The sequence below is a fragment of the Cottoperca gobio genome, chromosome 4 (assembly GCF_900634415.1).
Source record: "Cottoperca gobio chromosome 4, fCotGob3.1, whole genome shotgun sequence".
NCBI lineage: Eukaryota > Metazoa > Chordata > Actinopteri > Perciformes > Bovichtidae > Cottoperca > Cottoperca gobio.
Window position 1 is genome coordinate 19,306,292 of NC_041358.1, and position 20,839 is coordinate 19,327,130.

The 20,839-nt window shown below is 39.0% G+C and overlaps 1 protein-coding gene across 1 annotated transcript; it reads right to left on the reverse strand.

The window, feature by feature from the left end:
- Positions 1 to 7,898: 7,898 nt before the first annotated feature.
- Positions 7,899 to 19,145, reverse strand: vtg3 (vitellogenin 3, phosvitinless). Its single transcript, XM_029429456.1, is given in 28 exon segments — positions 7,899 to 8,075; positions 8,174 to 8,312; positions 8,528 to 8,673; positions 10,033 to 10,239; positions 10,488 to 10,574; positions 10,666 to 10,775; positions 11,207 to 11,375; positions 11,469 to 11,607; positions 12,043 to 12,228; positions 12,348 to 12,435; positions 12,523 to 12,712; positions 12,831 to 12,950; positions 13,038 to 13,139; positions 13,219 to 13,343; positions 13,428 to 13,525; positions 13,627 to 13,844; positions 14,324 to 14,461; positions 14,463 to 14,543; positions 14,655 to 14,780; positions 14,867 to 15,032; positions 16,231 to 16,388; positions 16,690 to 16,840; positions 16,931 to 17,079; positions 17,182 to 17,343; positions 17,440 to 17,691; positions 18,279 to 18,430; positions 18,534 to 18,554; positions 19,106 to 19,145. Coding segments are annotated over 28 exon segments (3,828 nt in total). The 3' UTR covers positions 7,899 to 7,967.
- Between the last annotated feature and the right edge of the window lie 1,694 nt (positions 19,146 to 20,839).

A 20,839-nucleotide genomic window follows, 5' to 3' on the forward strand; every position in this document is an offset into this window, starting at 1 on the left:
GCTGCTTCCAGCTTTTATAATAATAATATTCCCTATTTATTGAGCACTTTTCAAAATGCATGTAACAAAGTGCTTCACAAAGGCAGCAATATAAAAAAGATAAGTCATAAATCATCAGGATAAAAGAAAACAGGAAGAAAATAAACAAATATAGTGTTGAAAAAGGTAAGAATAGGATAAGAAATCCATTTGTAAAGGAAATAAAAGAGTTTAAAGAAGACTAAAATGAAAAGTATGAAAGTATGTTTTAAGAAGGGACTTAAAGGAGATCACTGACTCAGACGACTTGATTTCTTCGGGCAAATCGTACCAGAGCCTCTTGGCCCAGACTGCAAAAGTTCTGTCCCCTTTAGTTTTCAGCCGGGCCTCTGAAACAGACAAAAGACCTTTGCTCGAGGATCGAGGTCAGAGATATGGCACGGAGAGAGAGGCGATGAAAAGCTTTCAAAGTAATCCGTAAAATCTTCAAATCTATTCTAAAACATACTGAGAGCCAGTGTAAAGCAGCTTTAACAGAAGTGATGTGATCACCTCTGGTTAAGAGACGTTATCACATCACTGCTGTTTTATGCTAAACTAAACTAATCTCCTCCTGGCTCCAGCCTCCGATGTAACGCACCAATATTAGAGTTGTATCCTCCTCTCATCTAACTCTCTGCACGAAAGGGAATAGGCATATTTAAGGTCTAAGCCTACTTGCATTGCAACCATACATTTCTTTTTATACAATTGTTCTATTTTTGCTCCACAGAGAAAATTGACAACACTGAGCCCAGAGAGACTATCAAGTTGTGCCAAATTCCTTGGCTCCATCCGAAATCTCTGTACAGCAAGCATTTGTTTCTGATGGGTTAACCATTCCTGTTGTAAGAAACTCTTAATTGCATCTTGTTATGGTGTGGTTGAATGAGCCACAGCATCAGTGCATTACACAGTGTAAATTCTGGTCTTTGCATGGATCAAACCTGCTAGCCTCCAGTCATGCAGCTAATCTCTAATCACCATGTCGCTCTGCCATATGCTCACCTCAGTGTGTATATGTTTACTAACTACAGTATAAGATGCCCGCTAAAATGATTTATCCATGTGCACATGTTGATGTTTTCACTGATATATCCTTTGTTTAACCAGGTTAAAGTCTCATTGAGATTAAAAACTACCTTTTTAAGACCGACCTGGCCAAGAGGGCAGCATGAACATTGCTACAACAATAATCCCAAACAATACAAACAAATACAACGGTCACACACTACAAATGAATGAGCGCAATATCCAGTTAATACGCAACATTAAAACACAGTTATAACATATAAATGTTCAGCGAGGGATTAAGAGCAATCACATCGAGCACTATTTTCTCCATCCTCTAAAATAGTAACTTGACATCTGATTCAGATTGTTCTAACACTGCGTACGTGTGTTTGCATGTTATTGCACATCATATGCGTGTGTGTGTGTGCTACATCAGCAGACTCTCTTCGTCTCTATCGCCTGGAACCTTGATAAACTGTGAGGTTGCCATGGCGACCGCTCTTCACAGGCAGGCGGATCAGTGGCCTTCTTTTGGCGATAAATACGAGCCTATAAGACTGCACATGGAGAATTAGCGTCTTGTTGCCTGCTGAATACTTACCTCACGACTACTCGTTCACGGTGCATTTTCTGTTGCTCAATTATCCAAGAGAGAGAGAGAGAGAGTTTTTAGAGGAGGTAGAGAGAGAATTGAGTTACATACTTTGGCGGTGGAGCACATTTTCACTTTGCTTTCTTCATCCTTTATGTGAAGTTATGAAAGAAGAAAATCTAAATATGATAGATTCTTGTGGAAAGCTGTCTAATAGGCAACTTTATCAGTTAAAAAAAAAGATGCTACATATACAAAAGATTGATATTGGGATGTTTCCATAAGATTTGAAGTAATACCCATTTGCTGTGCACCCTAAAGTAGGATTTCAAATGTACTTCATTCATTGACGTGACACTCGTTTTGTTGTCTGTATCTGAATTTCTGGGTCAAATGGGAGGAACAGGAGAACAGAGCACTGATCTCTACAGGAAGACATACAATTTTCACAAGAAGTAAAAATAGAATGGAAAGCAAAGGCTCCTTACGTCACTGGTAAGATCAACAGTGCCCCCTCCTGGTTGTTTGACTGTGTATTATGTATGTTATGTCCTCAGTTAAAAACTGCTCCTAAATGGCTGCTGGGCAAATTGAATGACATCTACAAGTTACATTGTGTTCGTCTGTAAAAATAGTGATTATGTCTGCTCGGTTAAAAGGTCTAAAGCAGACAATGCTGATGCCAACGAGAGTGATGGATATTTAAAAGCGTTTTGTGTTTTGCCTGCTGTGCTATTACACAGAATTACGGTGTTGGAGTATCAAATAATGATGTATTGCCTACCAAGTTAATGTTTATCCAATCATGGCAGAATGTGAAGACAATTTCCTCATGAAAAATTGTTACGCAGCATGGCAACATAAACCGGGCAGGCACATTTGGGAAACATCTTAATTCCTAACATTTGGACGAGCAGGGGTAGACTTTTAAACACTTTAAGTAGAAAGAAAGACAATAAAAAAATAATAAATGTCGAAAATATGTTATCTATTGTATGCAAGATGTGTGTAAACATAATATTTATTAATCATTTTGATTAAAACTCTTTTACAGAAGCACGTTTCCTCATATTTCCTGCCTGAATCTCAGCTGTCGATCTGCAATGAAGGCAAAATAGATTTTTTATGCCTTAGTGACACTTTGGTCAGTCACGTCATGTCTTTTTCTGCTATGCCTGCTACTTTCTGATTCAAAACTATTGACTGACCAGCTACAACAACCAACCTATGTATGTTGTAAATATGTTGACTAGACTCTTCAAACATGGAATCAGTATTTAGCTGAGCTCTTGATATGTGCTGGCTTTTGTGGAAACAATCACTATGCATCAATTAAATCTACAATAACAAACTGCAAACAAAACATTGACATAATATCATCTTTTTAGTTAATATGGTGAACTTGTTAGCAAACGTTTGCCTATTTAAGCCTTTAAGCCTTTAAGCAGACACGGAGCAGCATCAGCGTTCATCTGGAGTCGTGTTTCTGTCCTCTTGGTTAATATAAGTCCAATGTTCTCTCTGCTTTCATCTCTGATTTGATCTCTACCAACTCCTGACAAGGAAAAGTGAGGTATTTAGCGGCTAAATGCTCCACTATGTTCACCAGCTACATTACAGTTGCATGTGTGGGTGTATTGTGAGTAGTCCTCTGAATGCCAGGCTATTAGCCATGTCAGTTGGTCAGTTGTTTGGACACATGGAGCGGCCCACCTTCACCCATGTTCCCTTTATAGACCGTTATTGTTAGGGTTGGCTTATTCGGGTTGGTTGCAACTCAAGGCCACTGGCAGGGTTTATGGATTTGTTATTTAGTTTTTGGATAGCTGAACATAATCCCAATATTATACATTTATATTACATAAACAAAAGCTGCCTTGAGTAAAACTGCCTTGGTATAAGTTCAGACAAACAGACTATTTGATTTTACTGCACAGGTAAAACTCAGTCATAAAAACAACTTTTAATTGAGCTGTTACATTTCGACCAAATAGCTTCACCCACCGCACTACACATCGTATCAAAACGTATATATACCCTTTGTGTTTAGACTTTAGCTGTCCAATCATCATCACTACCTTCAACAACTGAATAAAACTTAAATATTTGGGAATCATCCCGCAAAACGCTTGGATCTAGTTTCTGTCGTGGTCTGTTCGACAACAGATCCTTTCCTCAACATAAGCACCTTCTGTTGCCTCTCGGAGGCAGAATGGTGATTAAGAAAATGACGGTTCTGCTAAAAAAATCAACTGTCTTCTCTGCAGTTCTAGCCCTATACCTCGTCTAACTAATTAAGTTCTCTGGATTCAATAATAATGGAAAAATTACAGATGAAAACCCCAAAATAAGATTCACAGCCTGCAGGAAAAACAAATCTTGTGTAATTCTGGAAGCAAGAATTTATAATTACTTTTTGGGATATTAAAAGTTAGTGTATTATCTGATGGATCCACCAGAACATGGTTTGAAATACAACAGTTATCCAATGTTAATATATAAACCGCTTTCTATACCGCGTGTCCTGTTTAGGGTCGCACGAGGCTAGAGTCTATTCCAGCATGCAATTAAAAAACATGCTTGCTTAAAAAAAAAAAACTGCAGTTGTTGCAACTCTGACAGCTCGGGGCAAACCACAAAAAATCACTAATTACATACAAGCACTAAGGAACCGTTTTTACTTAACAATAAACCACCAAGCTTAATTAACTGGCAAGGCTCTGTACAACTCTATCAGAACAACTCTTCTCTAAACTTGGTACAAAACTTTACGCTGTAGTCTGATGTCGTGCACGTTATCTTGAGTAAAGATAAATAAACACAATAATAGATTTTTATATTTCACTTGTCAGTAAAACACATGAATGAGCAGAATGTTATAGAGTGGGCTTTACATGCGTTTTGTAAAATGAAAACATAAAGAGCTAAAACAAAACAAGTTTCACATTTCTGTAACTCCGAAAGTGATCAGTGTCTGCACTGGCTCAATACAAACTCTCTTTTTCTTCAGACAGCAGCTCTTTCAGCCTGTGGCATGAAAATCTCCCTTCAGCCATCTGACCTCAGCAATTGCCAATTGTGTTTATACAAAAGCCCCGTAGAGTCTGTTGCTATTCAAAAATAATAGCAACAACGCAGTATGGTAATCACATGCTACTATGATATTGCTGCAACAGTCTAAAGCGTGTCATGATCCCGATCGTAAACATAATCTTAAGATGACAGTAATGTTTCAAATGAGGGGTCGCGCTATACTAAGCTTTTCAGTTTTGAGTGAAAGTCTCAAAAATAAATGTACCCTTCTCTGAAAACATGGCACAACTACTCAAGTGCAGAGCAACACATTTTCCTAATAACATGGCAACGAGCTCATTTGGGGAGAGTGTTGGTGAAAATATGTGATCTCATTGGAAGTCATGCAGCAGGCGTGATGTCAGATTGTGAGCCCTCTGGAGGTGTCATGAAGTGTTCGTGACTAGGTGTGCCCACTTAGTAATGTCAGTGATAATGTCAGTGATGTAACCGGTCTCGCACACTCACATTTCACTCTGGCTACGAGCCTCATTTCGGTGTACCTTGAATTAGAAAGGGAGACAGTTTATGTCAGATCATGTGTGCTGGTTAAAAAGCAATCCACTGTATGGCTTTTCTGAAATTACACAATTGATCATTCGCTAATGCTTTTCTTCACCTGACGCCAAACCAGTTCCCCTTGCTAATAGGAAATCTGTAAGAGATGAAACTTCCCTGCACATAAACCAAAAATGATCTGTTTATTACAACAACAAGTAAAAAAAAAGAATCAATAAGAAACTGTGGTTGCTGCTGCTTTCATAAGTATGCAAAGAATATCAACAGTCAGTAATTATTTTATTTTCCATTTTTATAAAATGTGTCCTCTCTTATCAAGCCAGAGTTGCAAGAGCACTTTGATCATGCCAAGACATGTGTTTATTTTTTATCCTCAAAAAGTCAACATCCACTGCACAGCCCTCTGTGTGAACTGAACAAATACTGGTGCCAGGCTTTTAGCACTGTGCCAGGCATATTTTAATGTCTGGTAAACACTGTCCTCTAGTGCTCACACTCTAACACACACACACACACACACACACACACACACACACACACACTCGCATTCCCCAGAATTATGCTCCCTTGTTGTCGACAACAGGACCTTTCTAGAAATTGGATTTTATTGTTTCATCTTTTAAAAACTGCAGTTACTACTGAACTACACGCTCTGCCCCCAATCATTTTTTTAAAGGAAGTGTCACTTATTGAGCTGGTGGGTTCTTTTTATAATCAAACTCTTCAGCTGGTGTTTTGAGCTTGCAACATGTAATAATAGCTCCAATTGGACAAAAATGTCTGTAGCCATGGTTTTATTATCAACTACTCTCAGATGGCTTTTAGCGGCGCTGGTATAGTCTGCCTAATGAGGCACGTCACAATCACAGAGTGCGCAGCAATATAAAGGAAGGGATGGCCTATCCCTCCTCCACCAAATTACCTGATCAATCATTTACTAATGCTTTCCAACCAGCTGATTTCACCTGTCAACACAAGGTCAGGGTGTCCTGATCTTCTAGATGACAGGAGGTGATGTGAATCTTGACGTCGGCACGTCAGATTTGCAATCAGCCCGTCAACCGGCACTTGAAAGCCGGATATTAGAGATGTAAATGGAACATAATGGTGCCATTATAATTGTGCTCATCCTGTTCAGCTTTTTGATGGCAATGTCTTTCCTCTGTGATTCAACACCATCTGGCTAAATCAGCGTAGGCAGGAGAAGCAGAGCCAGGAGTAGTTAGGGGAAACCAGTTTCTGTTTAGGATGCAATCATTATCTTTGGCTGGTGACACATCCCGTTCGTTACCACTCAAAGTTGAGATTTGGGCCGAGGCCAGTTCAGCAGAGCCAATTACTTTTCATCAAATCTTTCATGCATTTGCAAAGTAATACCTCTACTTTTAGATCTCTGAATAATAAAACTGTCCAATAAGCGTCCGACATGTTTTACCAGAGGGCACAGAGTGCTTTGTGTGGCAGAGGCAGTGAACTTTAAGGGCATGAACGGTGACATTGTGTGCTGATATCTGCAAACAGTCCTGTTGGGTGAGTTGATCAAACAAACAGAGCAGGTCATGCAGACTTTGTAAACATCTGTCTCTTTCAGTCGAAACACTCCATAAAGGGCATTCATGATCCAGTTTGCTGAATCCAAAACTCACCCAGAACTTTCAGTATTTTGACAATCAAATAAAGATATTTCGAGAATAACAGGACCTGTTTGTTTGCCAAATTGGCCGGTAGAGTAGACGAACCTGCCAGCCAGTTGGATTGTGTTTTGTTTTCCACTCCATCTCTTACATATTGTAAGGAAAATTGGAATTGGCAAATGTAAATGTCATTTAAAGTGTGTTCTTCTTTTCTTCTTTTTTAGCATTTGAATTTCCAGGGATTTCATTAGCTGGTCATTGTAGGACTTTGAATATTGTGTGATATATTGCTTGCGTGATACATTTGTTTCTAAATTATATGTCATGAAAAGGTATACTGTAGCTACAATACAACTGCTTTTTAATCTCTCTTGCTGCATTAACAAGCAGAAACTTGATGGTGACTCAATAAATGTTGTTATGGCTGCTCTGCATTATAATTATGGAAAACAGATTGAACACAACAGGAATATTAATATTGACAGGAAGAAAAACAAAATTAGCTGAAACAGGTTTTTGTTGAATCCAGTATTATGAATATGCAATATGTTGGGAAATAAGCATCAATTTACACAATATTTCATCAAAAGAGAGCGTTAAAATATTAACAGGCTTTCAAATGAATAAATTAGGACCTTTACAGGTTATTTCCAAACTGGTGACATTTGACGGATTACTGTTGCATCTTTTATGATTCTCACTTTCATCAGGGTGGTGAGATTTTGGTTGCAGTGCTATCACTGTTAAAAGAGGCATCTGGCTCCCATCTGGCCTTTGTTGTCTTTCTGCAGCGCAAAACATACTTTAAAAAGGAAGCAAAAAAATGCACAGCTCGATGCTTGCTTTTGCACATCTGCTGTGCATCGAAATCTGTCAACACAATCCACAGCTGCACACAAAAATCAAAGAGACACACAATTGATTGTTTTTGCCTTTATTTGACAGAGTAGAGACAGACACTGGACATGGGTGGGAGAGATATATGACATGCAACAAAGGTCCAAAGGTTAGAATTGAACCCGGGGTCTTTTACGCTTTACCCACTCGGCTACGAATGGGTACATTTGTATGAAGATCCAATTAAGCTTAATCAGACGTTTTATGTAGCCTACTTGCTTTTATGAGCGTCCACAGTTGTCTATTGTTGTGTTTCTGATGTCCTGTTGAAACTCCTGACAACTGGTAGGTAGCAGTGGAACTGGAATTGCATGGCGGTAGATTGTATACTAATGACAAGACAAAAAAAAATGACACATCCATGTAAATACAGCGGCCAATACAAGTTTTGCGTATAAATGTAGTTAGTGAATGTTTCCTCAAATACCTCTGGGAATTTAATATTCACATCAATGCTGTCTCTTCTGGTGGCAACAACTAATGTAGAAACCTCCTGCTTGGTATTTCTCTGAAGTTGCTGGTAAAAGCCGAGAAGGAAAGCCATGCCTGGGATGTAGCTTTCAATTCTTGGGGAGATAAAAAGAAGAAAAAAAGGTACTTTAACAAAACATGTCGGTATGTGTCATCATTTTAAACACTTACAATATTCCCGTCATGCTCTGTGAGGCAAAGTAAGTGTTTAAAAGTCATCTTTCATCCATTTCTTTAGCTCTCTCTCCCCTTTCTTCTCACATTTTATCTTCCTTGATACAAACATCACCTTTATTCTACCAAGACTCACCTTGTGCCAATCCTTGTCATGATCTCTGGGACCCTGGTCCAATGTATTTTGGCCTTGAGTGTTGGCCTGGAGCCAGGCAGATGTGCAGTTGCAGTTCTCATTGTCATTTCATAGGTCTGACATTCAGCTCCCCATTTAATGTGTGCCTAGACCAAACACAAGAGATCAATCATGAAGGGAGTCTCTGCAAACAAAAGACTTGGTTGCGGCCTCAGTATACGTATGCAATATATTACAATACTGTAACGGGTTAATGTGGAATTCTGAGCCACCTGCTCCAAAGAAATAGGAGGGCAATATTTCACCTCTACTACTGGGGCCATACAATCTAAATGTATCAATCATCAAAACAATCAGTTATTAAAAAATTAACTATAGTGTGTTTTCCTGTTTATATTTTAACTGTAGTAGTTTGTCATATGTATTGTATTCTAAGTTTTAGAGTATTCTAATGTATTCTTTATATTGTGTATTGTATTCTACAGCTATACATATCTTCTGGTGTTGATATATTTACTGTGCAGGTGTTACTCCTGTGTCTCTGTGTCTGTCAGTTCATTAGACCAGACTGCTGAAACTCTGAGTCGCTCTAAATATCACTGCTATCTTATAATCTTCACGTAGGCTCAGATATCTGTGTGTTTACTGTGGCACTGTGGGCTGTACGCTCCGTGTAACGGTATGTTTTGATAGTTTGGATGTTGGCTTGGGTCCGGGCGGCAGAGACGAGAGAACAACTCGTGTTATTGTTTCGTCCTCTGCAATACTACTGCTTCTTCACGGGAGGGGAGCGTGCAGCCGCTCCGGAAGTCCCAGCACCGGGAGTAACAGCGGGCTGATGGAGCCGCTGTGTCTAACCTGTGTAACGGCAGCAACAGAAAGTTTGACGATCTGGTGAGGATTTGGCTAAATTGGTGCTATCTGCTGACTGTTAACGGAGGATCTATCCAGCCTGGCAGTGGTGGGATCGAGGCTAGGAGTCCTTTTCCTATTTCTTCCACTTTGGGTTTAATCAAAAACAAACGATGAAAATGTGCAGGGATCATAGATGTAATGTGGACAAGCTCTGAGTCAGGCAGCTGTACTGTGGCCCTACAGTGACTCACTATCGCCTCTAGAGGAACAAGTGGTATTACAAGACTGGACGGTCAGTTAGATGCTGATTTCAGTAGATATCTCTGCAACACAACACAGAGACGTCTTTGACATAACGTCAACACTGTTACCTCTTCACATTCTGTGGATAATGTTAGCTCATTGTTTCAACAGTTAAAGTTGAAATGCTGGCATATCTTACACATCGAACCTTTAAACTGACCATAAGTGGTATGGTCTAACATGTGATTTAACATCCAGTTTATTTGTGGACAGTGTATTTGAACAGATAGGCCTACATTTTTGTCAGCATAAATGTACCCCAATTGAGATGTGATCACTTTGGTGAAAGAGTGTATTTGTCCAGTTTGAGAAAGTTAAAATAAGTATCCTGTGAGTTTAATACCCACCTTTGCCTCAATATGAGCCTTCATGGTGGTATCGATGCACATCTTCCAGTTGGTGTCTTCCCCAACCTGGGACACGATCAGCTGGGCGTTCTTGGTGGTTGCCAGGGGCGTGTAGGCGAAGGCTGCATCGTACCCCTCTGGCTTCTGGTTGTTACTCATGGCTAAGGCTTTGATATTAACCACAACTTCAGGTTTTGAGTCCAAGCTCTATTGAATGAGAAAGAAAGCTGTCATTTGCATCATGTCCAATAAGTGGAGAGCATTTATCATCTTATTTCATGTGTGGATTACTAAAATAATGTATACACACAACTAGCAGTGATCTTAACATGGACTTTTTTTTCATTGTGTTGGGAACATGAATCATTAGAAACACAGTGACATTACTCAGTACAAACTATTCTTTGCAGTGAAACTCATTTTGGGTCATTCTCTGTGGAGCATGTTTAGCATACTTCCGTTACGTAGTCAGAATTGCTGTGATGAGATCCTCTGTCGCTTGAGGCTGAATCACTGGACAGACGTACTCCCTTGGTGGCTTCCTGTAAACATAATTAAGCAACAGGAGAATGTGAATGGACAAAACACCAGAGCATGTGCTCAGATAATAACATTGCAAAGGTAGCCAAATACCTTGGAAAGCCTCTTCAGCGTCTCCAACAGTTGGGGTGCACTCACCGGGGAACTGCATGGGTCAACTTTAACCTCAAAGTGGATTTTGTCAACAGCTTTGATTGTATGAACTGATAAAAAGTGCACAGGCTACATTAAGAAGATGTTCAAAAAGGGAAATGAATAGAGACAACACAATAACATGAACAAATATACAATCTAATAAGATCCCTTCAAGCTTTGCTTTGTCCATCATAAAACGATTTTACTTTGATAATAATGGAAAACCCCCACAAAATATTAATAAAAGAACAACTATTAAGAGAAAATAATCGCCCCCTGGTAAATCTTGTTTTTACTGACGTTTAGTGGTTTAACTTGCTGCTGTGATATAAAAGTGCAGGTTGTGTCAGTGCACGGTGACATCACTCTCCGGTCAGAGGTGCATTGTGTCTCCAGTTAAGCATTGCCTGAACGGCAAGGTTATTGTTATAGTTCTCGGCCAAATACGTTTGTGATTTCCTTTTTTGATTGCCCATACTGTATGGTGTAATGTGAATACCTGGGATTACTTTCAATGCCAAGTGGGTGTATCCCAGGAAATAGTACAGAGGGTATTGGTCCTGATAATACGATCTCCTTAACTCAGACTCCACACACAGACCAACTCCATAAATGTTGCTCTCAGCACACATTTTGTCTCTCCGGTGCCAGGTGTTTTTTGATACAACCTGTTGGATCGGATGAAATTCCTAAAGATATTAATCCTGTAAATCTGGATCAGTTCAACTCTAACAGTAATCTCCCAAAGGTGCTGACTGTACCTCATCTGTCTGAGGCTTCACGACTGTGGTGCTCACGTGGACATCTTCATCATTGGAGTCAATGGATTTGGGCATTAATGGAGTCATTTTAGCCAAAGCTGGCTCTTCAATGTTCCTGGTGACTGCGTACACGTTGGAGCTGTTGGTTAGAAAGGAAAATAAGAATTCTTAGACTTTGCACATTAGTTAAATTGCGGATAGCATGTATAAAACTTAAAGCACACATTGTGTAAAATAAGCAATATACATATATACAGGGATTTAATTTTGATGAAGAGTGTCACGATTCTATCCAATGCACTATTTTGAGGCTCTTACTCCAGCGCAGTGCATGACAAACCTTTCATTCGTGTTGAAACGCAGAATGAAACATACCTGGAAGTGGAAGCTACAGTAACCGGTCTTGATGTGGTGCTCTACTTTGCTAACGCTAAAACAGTCCCGCCGTTAAGTTAACAAAACAAGGAGGAACCATAGTGTTATGATTGACGTACGACAATTGATTTTTGGAATTTGGGATTCAGAATTATGCTTCTTATGTGAAACCATTTTTACTCACAGCAGTTAAACTTGCCTGACTGAAATGAGTTCAAACTCTTTTTTGCATGGAGCCAAGTCGAGTTCAAGCTTCTTTTCTCTGACATTGATCTTTGCAGCAAACTTCCACGGGATAGCAACTGGGGTTTTGCTCTTAAACTCTATGCCGCACTGGAACAGCTCTGTGTTGATACCATAGAAAACCCAAAAGTCCTTTGTGAAACTAAAAAATAAGAGGTTAATTCAGAAGTTGTTACTCCACCGAATGAATATAAATAGAATGCAAAGGCAATTGTGTTTGCTTCCTATGATAATTGCTTATCATGATGGAAGAATATTTACCCAATGAAACCATCGGTCTCCAGTAAAATGTCCGACGTCAACAGCCGTGAAAGATTTTCATTCAGTGGTGGACTAACTGTAGCTTTGGCTATATAAATAAAATAAAATAAATAGTTTTTCATTAATCAATATTAATTGGATTTGTAAGGCAGCCTGTTAGAATTTGACTGCTCACCATTGACACTGATCCCATTGACGTTTTCATAATATTTGCTAATCTCCAGTGGGAGACCCAGGATGGTAGCTTGGAAGTAGCGAACCTCAAAGATTAAGAATGGCTTTGTCCGATGCCATGACACTCCTTTCTGTAGATTCTCAATCGCAGCCCACAGAGTGCTGTTATTCCCTGCAGAAGGACTGGCAGACTGCAAGTAGGATCACAGGAGAGCAGCATGTAAAATCATTTGTAAACACATTGTTTATTTGGTGACCCAGCTTAACTAGCTTAGACATGAATTATTAATTTTTCTATTATTCCCTCACCATGATGATGTTCTGAATGGTTTCTTTGTTAATATCGGCAAAGAACCACTCTTGTCCAGAGGCACGTGAATAGGCAGAAAGGACAGACTTATCATTGGGCATAACTTCCCAGTTTTTAAACTGAAAATGATGCAAAACAAATGGTCACACAAACAAATAAAGCTACAGTTATGATGCTGCCTTTAAGTCGTATAGTTATATACTCACCACGTTGAAAATAGTCTGAAAGTCACTTGAACTGAGATCTCCCTTAAAATTAGGGATACCACTACCAAGCAGCGCCTTAAGTCCTTCAGCACGGATACCCAACTGCAGCATAACAAGAACAGATGATTACTATTCGTGATTGGGAAGACATGTTTATCTTCAATGAAAGTTCACGCTGTACCTCCAGTAGCTGCAGAATTCTACCAATGAAATAAAATTTTCCTTTCATCATGATTTCAGTGGGAAAGATGTTTGTTGAACTTTTCAGCATTAAGACTTCTGTGGCTGTTCCAATTAGGAAATCATCTGTGTCGGGGGGATGGGGGGGGGGAAAGCAAGTTGTAATTTATCGGTTTCAGAAAAATCCAAAGAATCTGTATTGGAGCATACCATTAAACCAGTCCATGCGCATCGCTTTGCTGTAGTGATAGCTAAGACGACCAAATTTAGGGGCCAGGATTTTCACGGCTATGTTGCAGGCGGTTGAGCTAATGTGGGAACACAAAAATAAAAATGTTCAAAGCTGGATTACATTATAAATGATATGACAAAAACACCCAACGGGTTTTAACTGCACTGTTTTGCTCACAGGAAGTGGTTGTTTGGAGTAGTGGATCTGGCAATGCTACTCAAGTAGGAGTATGCAAAACTAATAACATGGAGGTCTTTTTCCTCCAGTAGATGTACGGTCACTGTGGACACCAGAGCCATTGATGGTTTACTGTCAAACAGGATCATGAAGGCCAGCATGCGTATCTCAGTGGGAAGGTACTTCTGCAGTAACAGACTCATGGTGATGTCTTGCACCTGAAAACACAAATATTATAATGACTGGAAGTTCAGAAAGATAGCACATTCAACCGCCCACTGTTCTGAATTTCTGTTCTGTTTCAACACAGTCTCCATTATTTTCTGAACCGGTGATGAACTTTAAAAAGGCAGATTTACAGTAAACGTTATAGATATAAATACAGAGGAGATTATATACCTTCAAAGATAACATGACAATGCCTGCAATTTTCATATGATTGTTAAAAAATATTCTTACTTGCCATAGTGAAGACCATTTAATTAGCTTTCCAGGATTGGAATAGTGCACTGTTTTGTATAAATGCATTTTTTATCTGAATTTGAACTTATCAGAAAATGACATTTCCAACTTGACTATGGAGCACAGAGCATGCAATTACCATAAACATGATTTATATAAAAACCTAGCATATAGCTGGGATAAATGAGCATCTAAAAAAGTGTTTAATTTACTCCTGCATCTTATAAATAGTTACACTTTGAGGGTCTCTGGCAGCTATGAGTCTCATAGACTGCACAGCAGCACTCTGCACACGCGGTGGCAGATCCACAGGGTTGGCAGCAACTCCAGGGAGGAAGCGCATGATGGTTTTAATGCTGCCTGGATGACCTGCAGTTCCCCAGAGCTTTCAAAGCGATGATCATGTCTGCCTCAGTGCCGTTCCTCAGACCTTCCATGGCCATGTCCAGCAGTGGCTAGTGCACATGTTAAACAAATATGCAGTCAGTTGTCACAAATACTTATTGACTGCATTATTCATGCGCGTAATGTGTTGTTGTTACTACACAGCCTTCTTGTTTGATTACCTGCACAGCAGTAACAGGACACGGTGTATAATAGGCACAGTGCTTGTACACCAGAGAGCCATAGGAAAGCACCACTGTATGCCACAGATAGGTATTTGATTTAGAAAAGGGCATGTTCAGGAACATCTGTGAAAAAGAGACATTTTAACATTTGAATCTGGTATCATTCTTCAATATGCAAACACTCTTTTCAGTCTTTAGTAGTTACTCACTTTAGCCATCTCAACCAGATCAGGAATAGCCTGGAGATGGTTCATTGACAGCAAAAGTGTTTGCCAAGCTTCATTTGCAGTTACATCTTCAGCCTGGAACCTTGTTTCCAGGAACTTCAGGATTCTGGCATCGCTGACCTCAACAATCATGTCCAAAAACCAACGTCTAATAATAAGTGAAAAGGGAGAAAAATGGATAAATTATTCTTAAAATAAATAAAGAGAGAGAGAAATAAAATGATAGAGGTGTGAAGGACGAGTTCAGAAGTCACCTTTAATTGCGCTTGAAAAAGTAACGGTGACTGCCTTGATCTTAATGAGCGAGTAAAGCAATCTTTCAGTCGTCACCTTTCTGTCATCACGCCTCACATGATAAATCATTCATCGATGATAATGCATCAGACAAAATCCCTCCTGAACTAAGAGGGAGGATGCTCTTCAATTAGCTATTCGGTTGAGTGGATCAGTATCAGTGCTATAATGAAAAGCTTGGATAAAGGTTATCTCGGAAGAAATTTCAAACCTTTCAGTCTCGGCCCGTTCTCACTCCCAAGGTGTCAAATATGGCAGCTTGGTCAGCGGCACTACGCTTTAAACTCAGACGCTCTACTTGGCCGTAGTCGTGGTGGTAGTAAAGAGGGAGGGCAGGTGACGTAGTATACTGTAGGACTGACAAAGTCCGCTTAGGAAGGCAAGCAGGTCTATCTGAAGGTGCACAGTACTACAGGACACGCCTATCGTTCGGGGAAGATAGATGGATTCAGAAAACCCAGGACTTTCACCCTAAGCCAAAAGTCAACGTTATTATAATTTATGTACGTTAATTAAGTCTTACTTATTATCTTACTTATTTTCCAAACATGACCAAGCAGTTTTGTTGCCTAAACCTAAACAAGTTGTTTCCACAGAAGAAGTTTGAACACAGAAGTTTATTCTAGGGGTACATGGTTGAAAAAGGCCACCCAACCTCCACAGCATGACCTTGTGATGTACAGAATGACCTTCACAATACTTCCTAAACGGAACATTTAAAATGCTCACTGTGTAGAAACGACTTAAAGTCGATGTAATCTGGGCAGCTTTACGTTTACTCAAAGCATTGATAGCATAATGATGTAATCTGTAGGACATTTGGTTGGGCAGAAGACAGTGACTGGGCAGTCAATTTCAAGTCCCCTAAAAATGTGTTGTGTCTGCTAACATGGCAACAAATATCTAAGAATCGGGCCTTTCATACATGTTTTTAATATAAATTTGGCATCTAAAATATATATTACTACATTCCTAATATTTTAAAGAGCTTGTCGCATCTCTGTTTCTTCTTTATTATTCATTCATCGGCCAACCAATTACCAAGTACTCACCTTTGGTCTTCATTTCCTGAAAATTGCCTCCACATAACTTCTAAACCTTCATAAGGTATCACTCGCAGGAGTTGATATGTCTTTATGGTGTCCTCAGTTGTTGTGCTGTTAATCTGGTTACGATTAGCCTCCGCCAGATGCTTGATCAACTCAATAGCCTGTAAATAGGAACCGACAAAAATATTCCTTGAGCAGTGTATGCAACTCTAGAATTATGTCCTCTGTGCACAAATTACTTAATTTCTCTAGATTAAGTCTAGATTAAAAACATTTTTTATTTTAGTTGATTTTAGAAAATATTTTTTTTATAATAAATAGGCATGTAATTGATCTAACTATTTCCTGCTATTTATTTAGATTTAAATTAAATGTGTGCAGATTTTACTGAGCTTCCTGCTCCTTTTTGGAAATACTTGATAAACCTATGAATTCTTTGTGGCAGCAGTTTATCATTATTACCTTTGGTACTGGGTCTTCCAGGCTCTGCATCATAATGGGGACATTAGCTTCTGCATCGACAAACTTGTAAACAAGGTTGCCCTTGTTTTCCATTGGCCCAAACGTGATGGCTTTCACTGTGTCGTTCATGCGGACCAGCACCAGTTCCTTCCTGCGGGATAAGTTTTATAAAGCAGACGATGTATGGCGAAAAAGCATTCGGGATGTGCGGGCGTGATGCGCAGATATTTCCATGTCTTACATCGCTTGCATCTTGAAACTGCCGCCTTTCACGTTGAAGGGACTGAAGTGTTGCTCCTCCATGCCATGAGCTCTGGTAATGAGACCTCCCTGTGCTGTTGCTTTGACTGTGTAAACATATCTCACTGTTGAAAAGAGAGATTCCCCTCTCTAGATAGGAGGGCAAGAAAAAAAAACAAAAGTAGCATTGATCTTTGGTCTGTCCATTTATTATAGTAGGAATCAGATGTGTCTGCAGTGAGATGAACAGACCTGTTTGGCGACTTGGTCGAGCACAGCGGTAGCCATTCCCCTGTACATGGCTGCTTTCTCCCTGCAGTTACTGACATCCACAACCTGAGTGATGTTCATCTCCTTTGTTTTCGTGTCTTCTTCAGTATAATAGTGGCTCCGACACTTGCCATGGATGCCAGCCTACAAGGAGTGGATAAATCAAACGTTGGTACATTTATTACCTTTACACTGATGCTGATGGTGCAGGGAGTAGTTTATTTGTCAGCAGTGACTTACTTCTTCAAGCTCATAGATTGTCTGTGTGGTCTTCACAGTGAGTTGGAACAAACCCAGTATCCCTCTCACAATGTTGACAATAGTGTCAGAAATCTCAGCAGAGGTGCGGATGTCACCAACATGTCCACTAATGTAGTCAAACATGAAGGGTTTGACAAGCTGGGCAGCAATACGCTGGGTGAGCTTTAGAGAGGCGTTAAAGCTGTTTTTCCCCGGGAAGCCATTGAACTCCTCGAAGACCAAATCTGAAACCTTTGAAGCGGAGAGGGAAAATAAGCAGTATTATTGCTCGAGTATTTTTAAGAGAGTCGTCGTAAAAAACTCTTCAATCCTCTCCAATCCTCTACGTCAGACGAAACACAGGTGACATTTGTGACCCAACAGAAGTGGACAGGAACTGGTATGTGTCTGCACTGTTTTACTGCATAATTAAAGCTTACTTTACTTTAATTCCATCAGAGTTTGTCTGCTTATGACTGAAAGATGACAAAAAGGTGCTGGAGGGTGACTGAAGATAGAAGATAGAAGATACACACTGGTGCACACCTGTTAATATGCAAACATTTGTATTTTTCAGGACTTTCATAAAAAAAGACAGAAGACAATTTTAACTTATTAGGTGGTTTGCAATTATTTTCACGCCATAATAAGTTATTTTGGGTTATTATATTAGAGCCTAGAATATATAATACCTGAATAAATGATAAATGACAAACAATTCACTGCCAATTATTTTACATTTTGAATTATTTAACAAACTGTCGTTGTTTATGCTGCACTGCTCAGTTCGAACAACATATTCTGAGAGAGTTTGTATTTCTCTATATTGTCTCTCTTACCTGAAGGAGGAACGTGTGTTCAGACACACCAATGATCTTGAGCTTGCATGCGATTTTTGTGGCAGACTCAGCGAGATTTGGTATGCCGAGTCCAAAATTCACCACTCCCTCATATTTGTAGTCGTAGGTTTTATTCGGGTTCAGGCAAAGCTCTGTAATATGTTTACAAAATGAAATGTCATTTCACTTCTTCTTTACAGAAAGTTTTTGAAAACAATTTCTTTTTACTTTTATGATGATAAATAAAAGACTCACCATAACGGACACTTTGACATGCTAAAAGAATAAAAGTCAAACATAGTCAGTATTATAACCTTTGTCAACGCATCAGCACATTTTCTTTTAATATGATTGGATTAATTTATGATCTACAAAAAAACTCTAATCCAGGGGATAACATGTTAAAGTGAGAACAATTATTTCCAACCTGATCACAAGATAAGTTAAAAAACAGACACATGTAACAACAAATGCAAACAGTAGACTCTTAAAGAACAAAACAAAAAGCCAGAAGTGTAAACTAAAACAAAAAAGAAACATCCATGTGACACAAACAGATAGAACATGGATAAAGTAAAATCTGCCCCATAAATTCATATATAGCTCACCTCTAAAAGTCACTCATGATTGACCAACTGCATGTAAATTAATATATTACCTTTTAAAAAGCATATTTCTTATTGAAAGGTGGAATAATTTACAATTACAAACAAATATTTAATCAGGAATATGAATAATTTGCAAACTCTGCTCTGAAACTAAAGTTAAAGAATTACGATGCTGAAAACTTTAAGTAAAATAATATGAATTATTGAATGAAAACTTACTGGCCAGAGCCACAAGGCAAGAGAGGAGGAGCCCCCGCATGTTGAAACTGAGAAATGGAAGCTTGTACTTCAGAGTTCTTCCTTTATATATACCAGTGTGTGTTTTGAGTGGCTGCATTGCGAGTTTGTGACTGATTTATAATAAACACATGCTCTCTGCACTCGAGCCATGTTGACCTGTGACATTGTCAGAGTGACACGAGTAATATGTGACAGATAACTGTGAGCGGTTGTGAAGGTCTGTAATATTTGTCCTTAATAAATGGTGAATTGATAGTTATTTTACTGTTAACAAATAATGTAATGATAATAGATCCTTTTTTTTTTTTTACTAATTATCGTCCTGTGAGCAGAGGTAGCTTTTCTAACCAATTGTTTTTGTTCTTGTAAGATAAGAAAGGTATTAGACTGAAGTAAAATGATAAAGGGTATTGATTTGCAGAAAGAGGGATTATTGCAACAAAGAGACGTCTCAAAAGTAAAAGTATTCATAGTGCAGAAAAATGTTCCCTGTCAGTGTTTTACTATTGTATATGATGCTTTGGATTACTGCTGTATTAATATGTGTGTTGTATTTACTGGTGTAGATGTTTAAGGTTGGGCTAATTGTAACTCTTTTATATGCTGTTGGGTAGTTTAATCTACAGCACTTACATCATATTCTATTTGATCATCATATCTATATATGGCTTGCACGTTTATATTTTCAACTCTGTGACAATGCACTATTCAGCTTCAACAGGGATTTTTAAAAGCTAATTTAGCTTAAGATGTAAGATACTTTTCTCAACCCATAAATGAACACCTCATAATTCAGTTTATCACAAACATTCATATTTAAAATCAGTACGATTTGGAGATTCGTCGTTTTCACACGACAGGAAAGGGATAAAAATGTGTATTTTGAAAAGTAACTAAAGCTGTCAGACAAATGTAGTGGAGTAAAAAGCACAATCTTTGCCTCTGAGATGTAGTGGAGTAGAAGTATAAAGTTGCATACAATAGAAATACTTAAAAAGTTTGTATAGTACCTCAGTAAATATACTTAGTTACATTCCACCACTGCACAGAACTCAACACATGGCTTGTTCTGAGAATCAACAAGTATTAAAGTTAAAAGCTAATTTTTAATCCCTCAGAAAATTAAGTTGAAGTTTTTCACAGCTGAATGAAGGGATAACACCCCGGTGGGATCTGCATCTATTCCCTCAGTGATACCCAGCCACATGGAGGGAAGGCAGAGCAGATGCAGGCTTAAATATCTGCAGCATCTCCTGGTCTTAGAATGTATAAACTGTTCCCTGGCATCACAAAGCTCTTCTTTTGGATACAACAAAGTCAAACAGTGTGGTAAATCACTGCTCTTCATGCCAATTTCACAATCTGCCGCAGCCTAAAGGGCTCCGCAAGCAGCCCTGTTTATATGTGCAGTTTGAGAGTGATGACACCGAGCAGCAATGAGCCAAAACACTCTATTCTTATCATGTTTTCGGGGTTATGTTATGATTACACAACACACGAGTCCCTTGTGTAATCGCACATAAGCCATCGTACCTCTTTCATGCCCAGGCTTCAATTCACCTGACCATTTGCTTTTCCCATTTTTCATTTCAACAACAGCCAGCAGAGGTCTCTACAATCACATTTGTGTCTTAAAATTGGATTAAAAAAAAACTTGTTTTGAGGACAAACGAAGAAGAAACATTAAAAACACCTTTGAGAATGAAGTTGGGT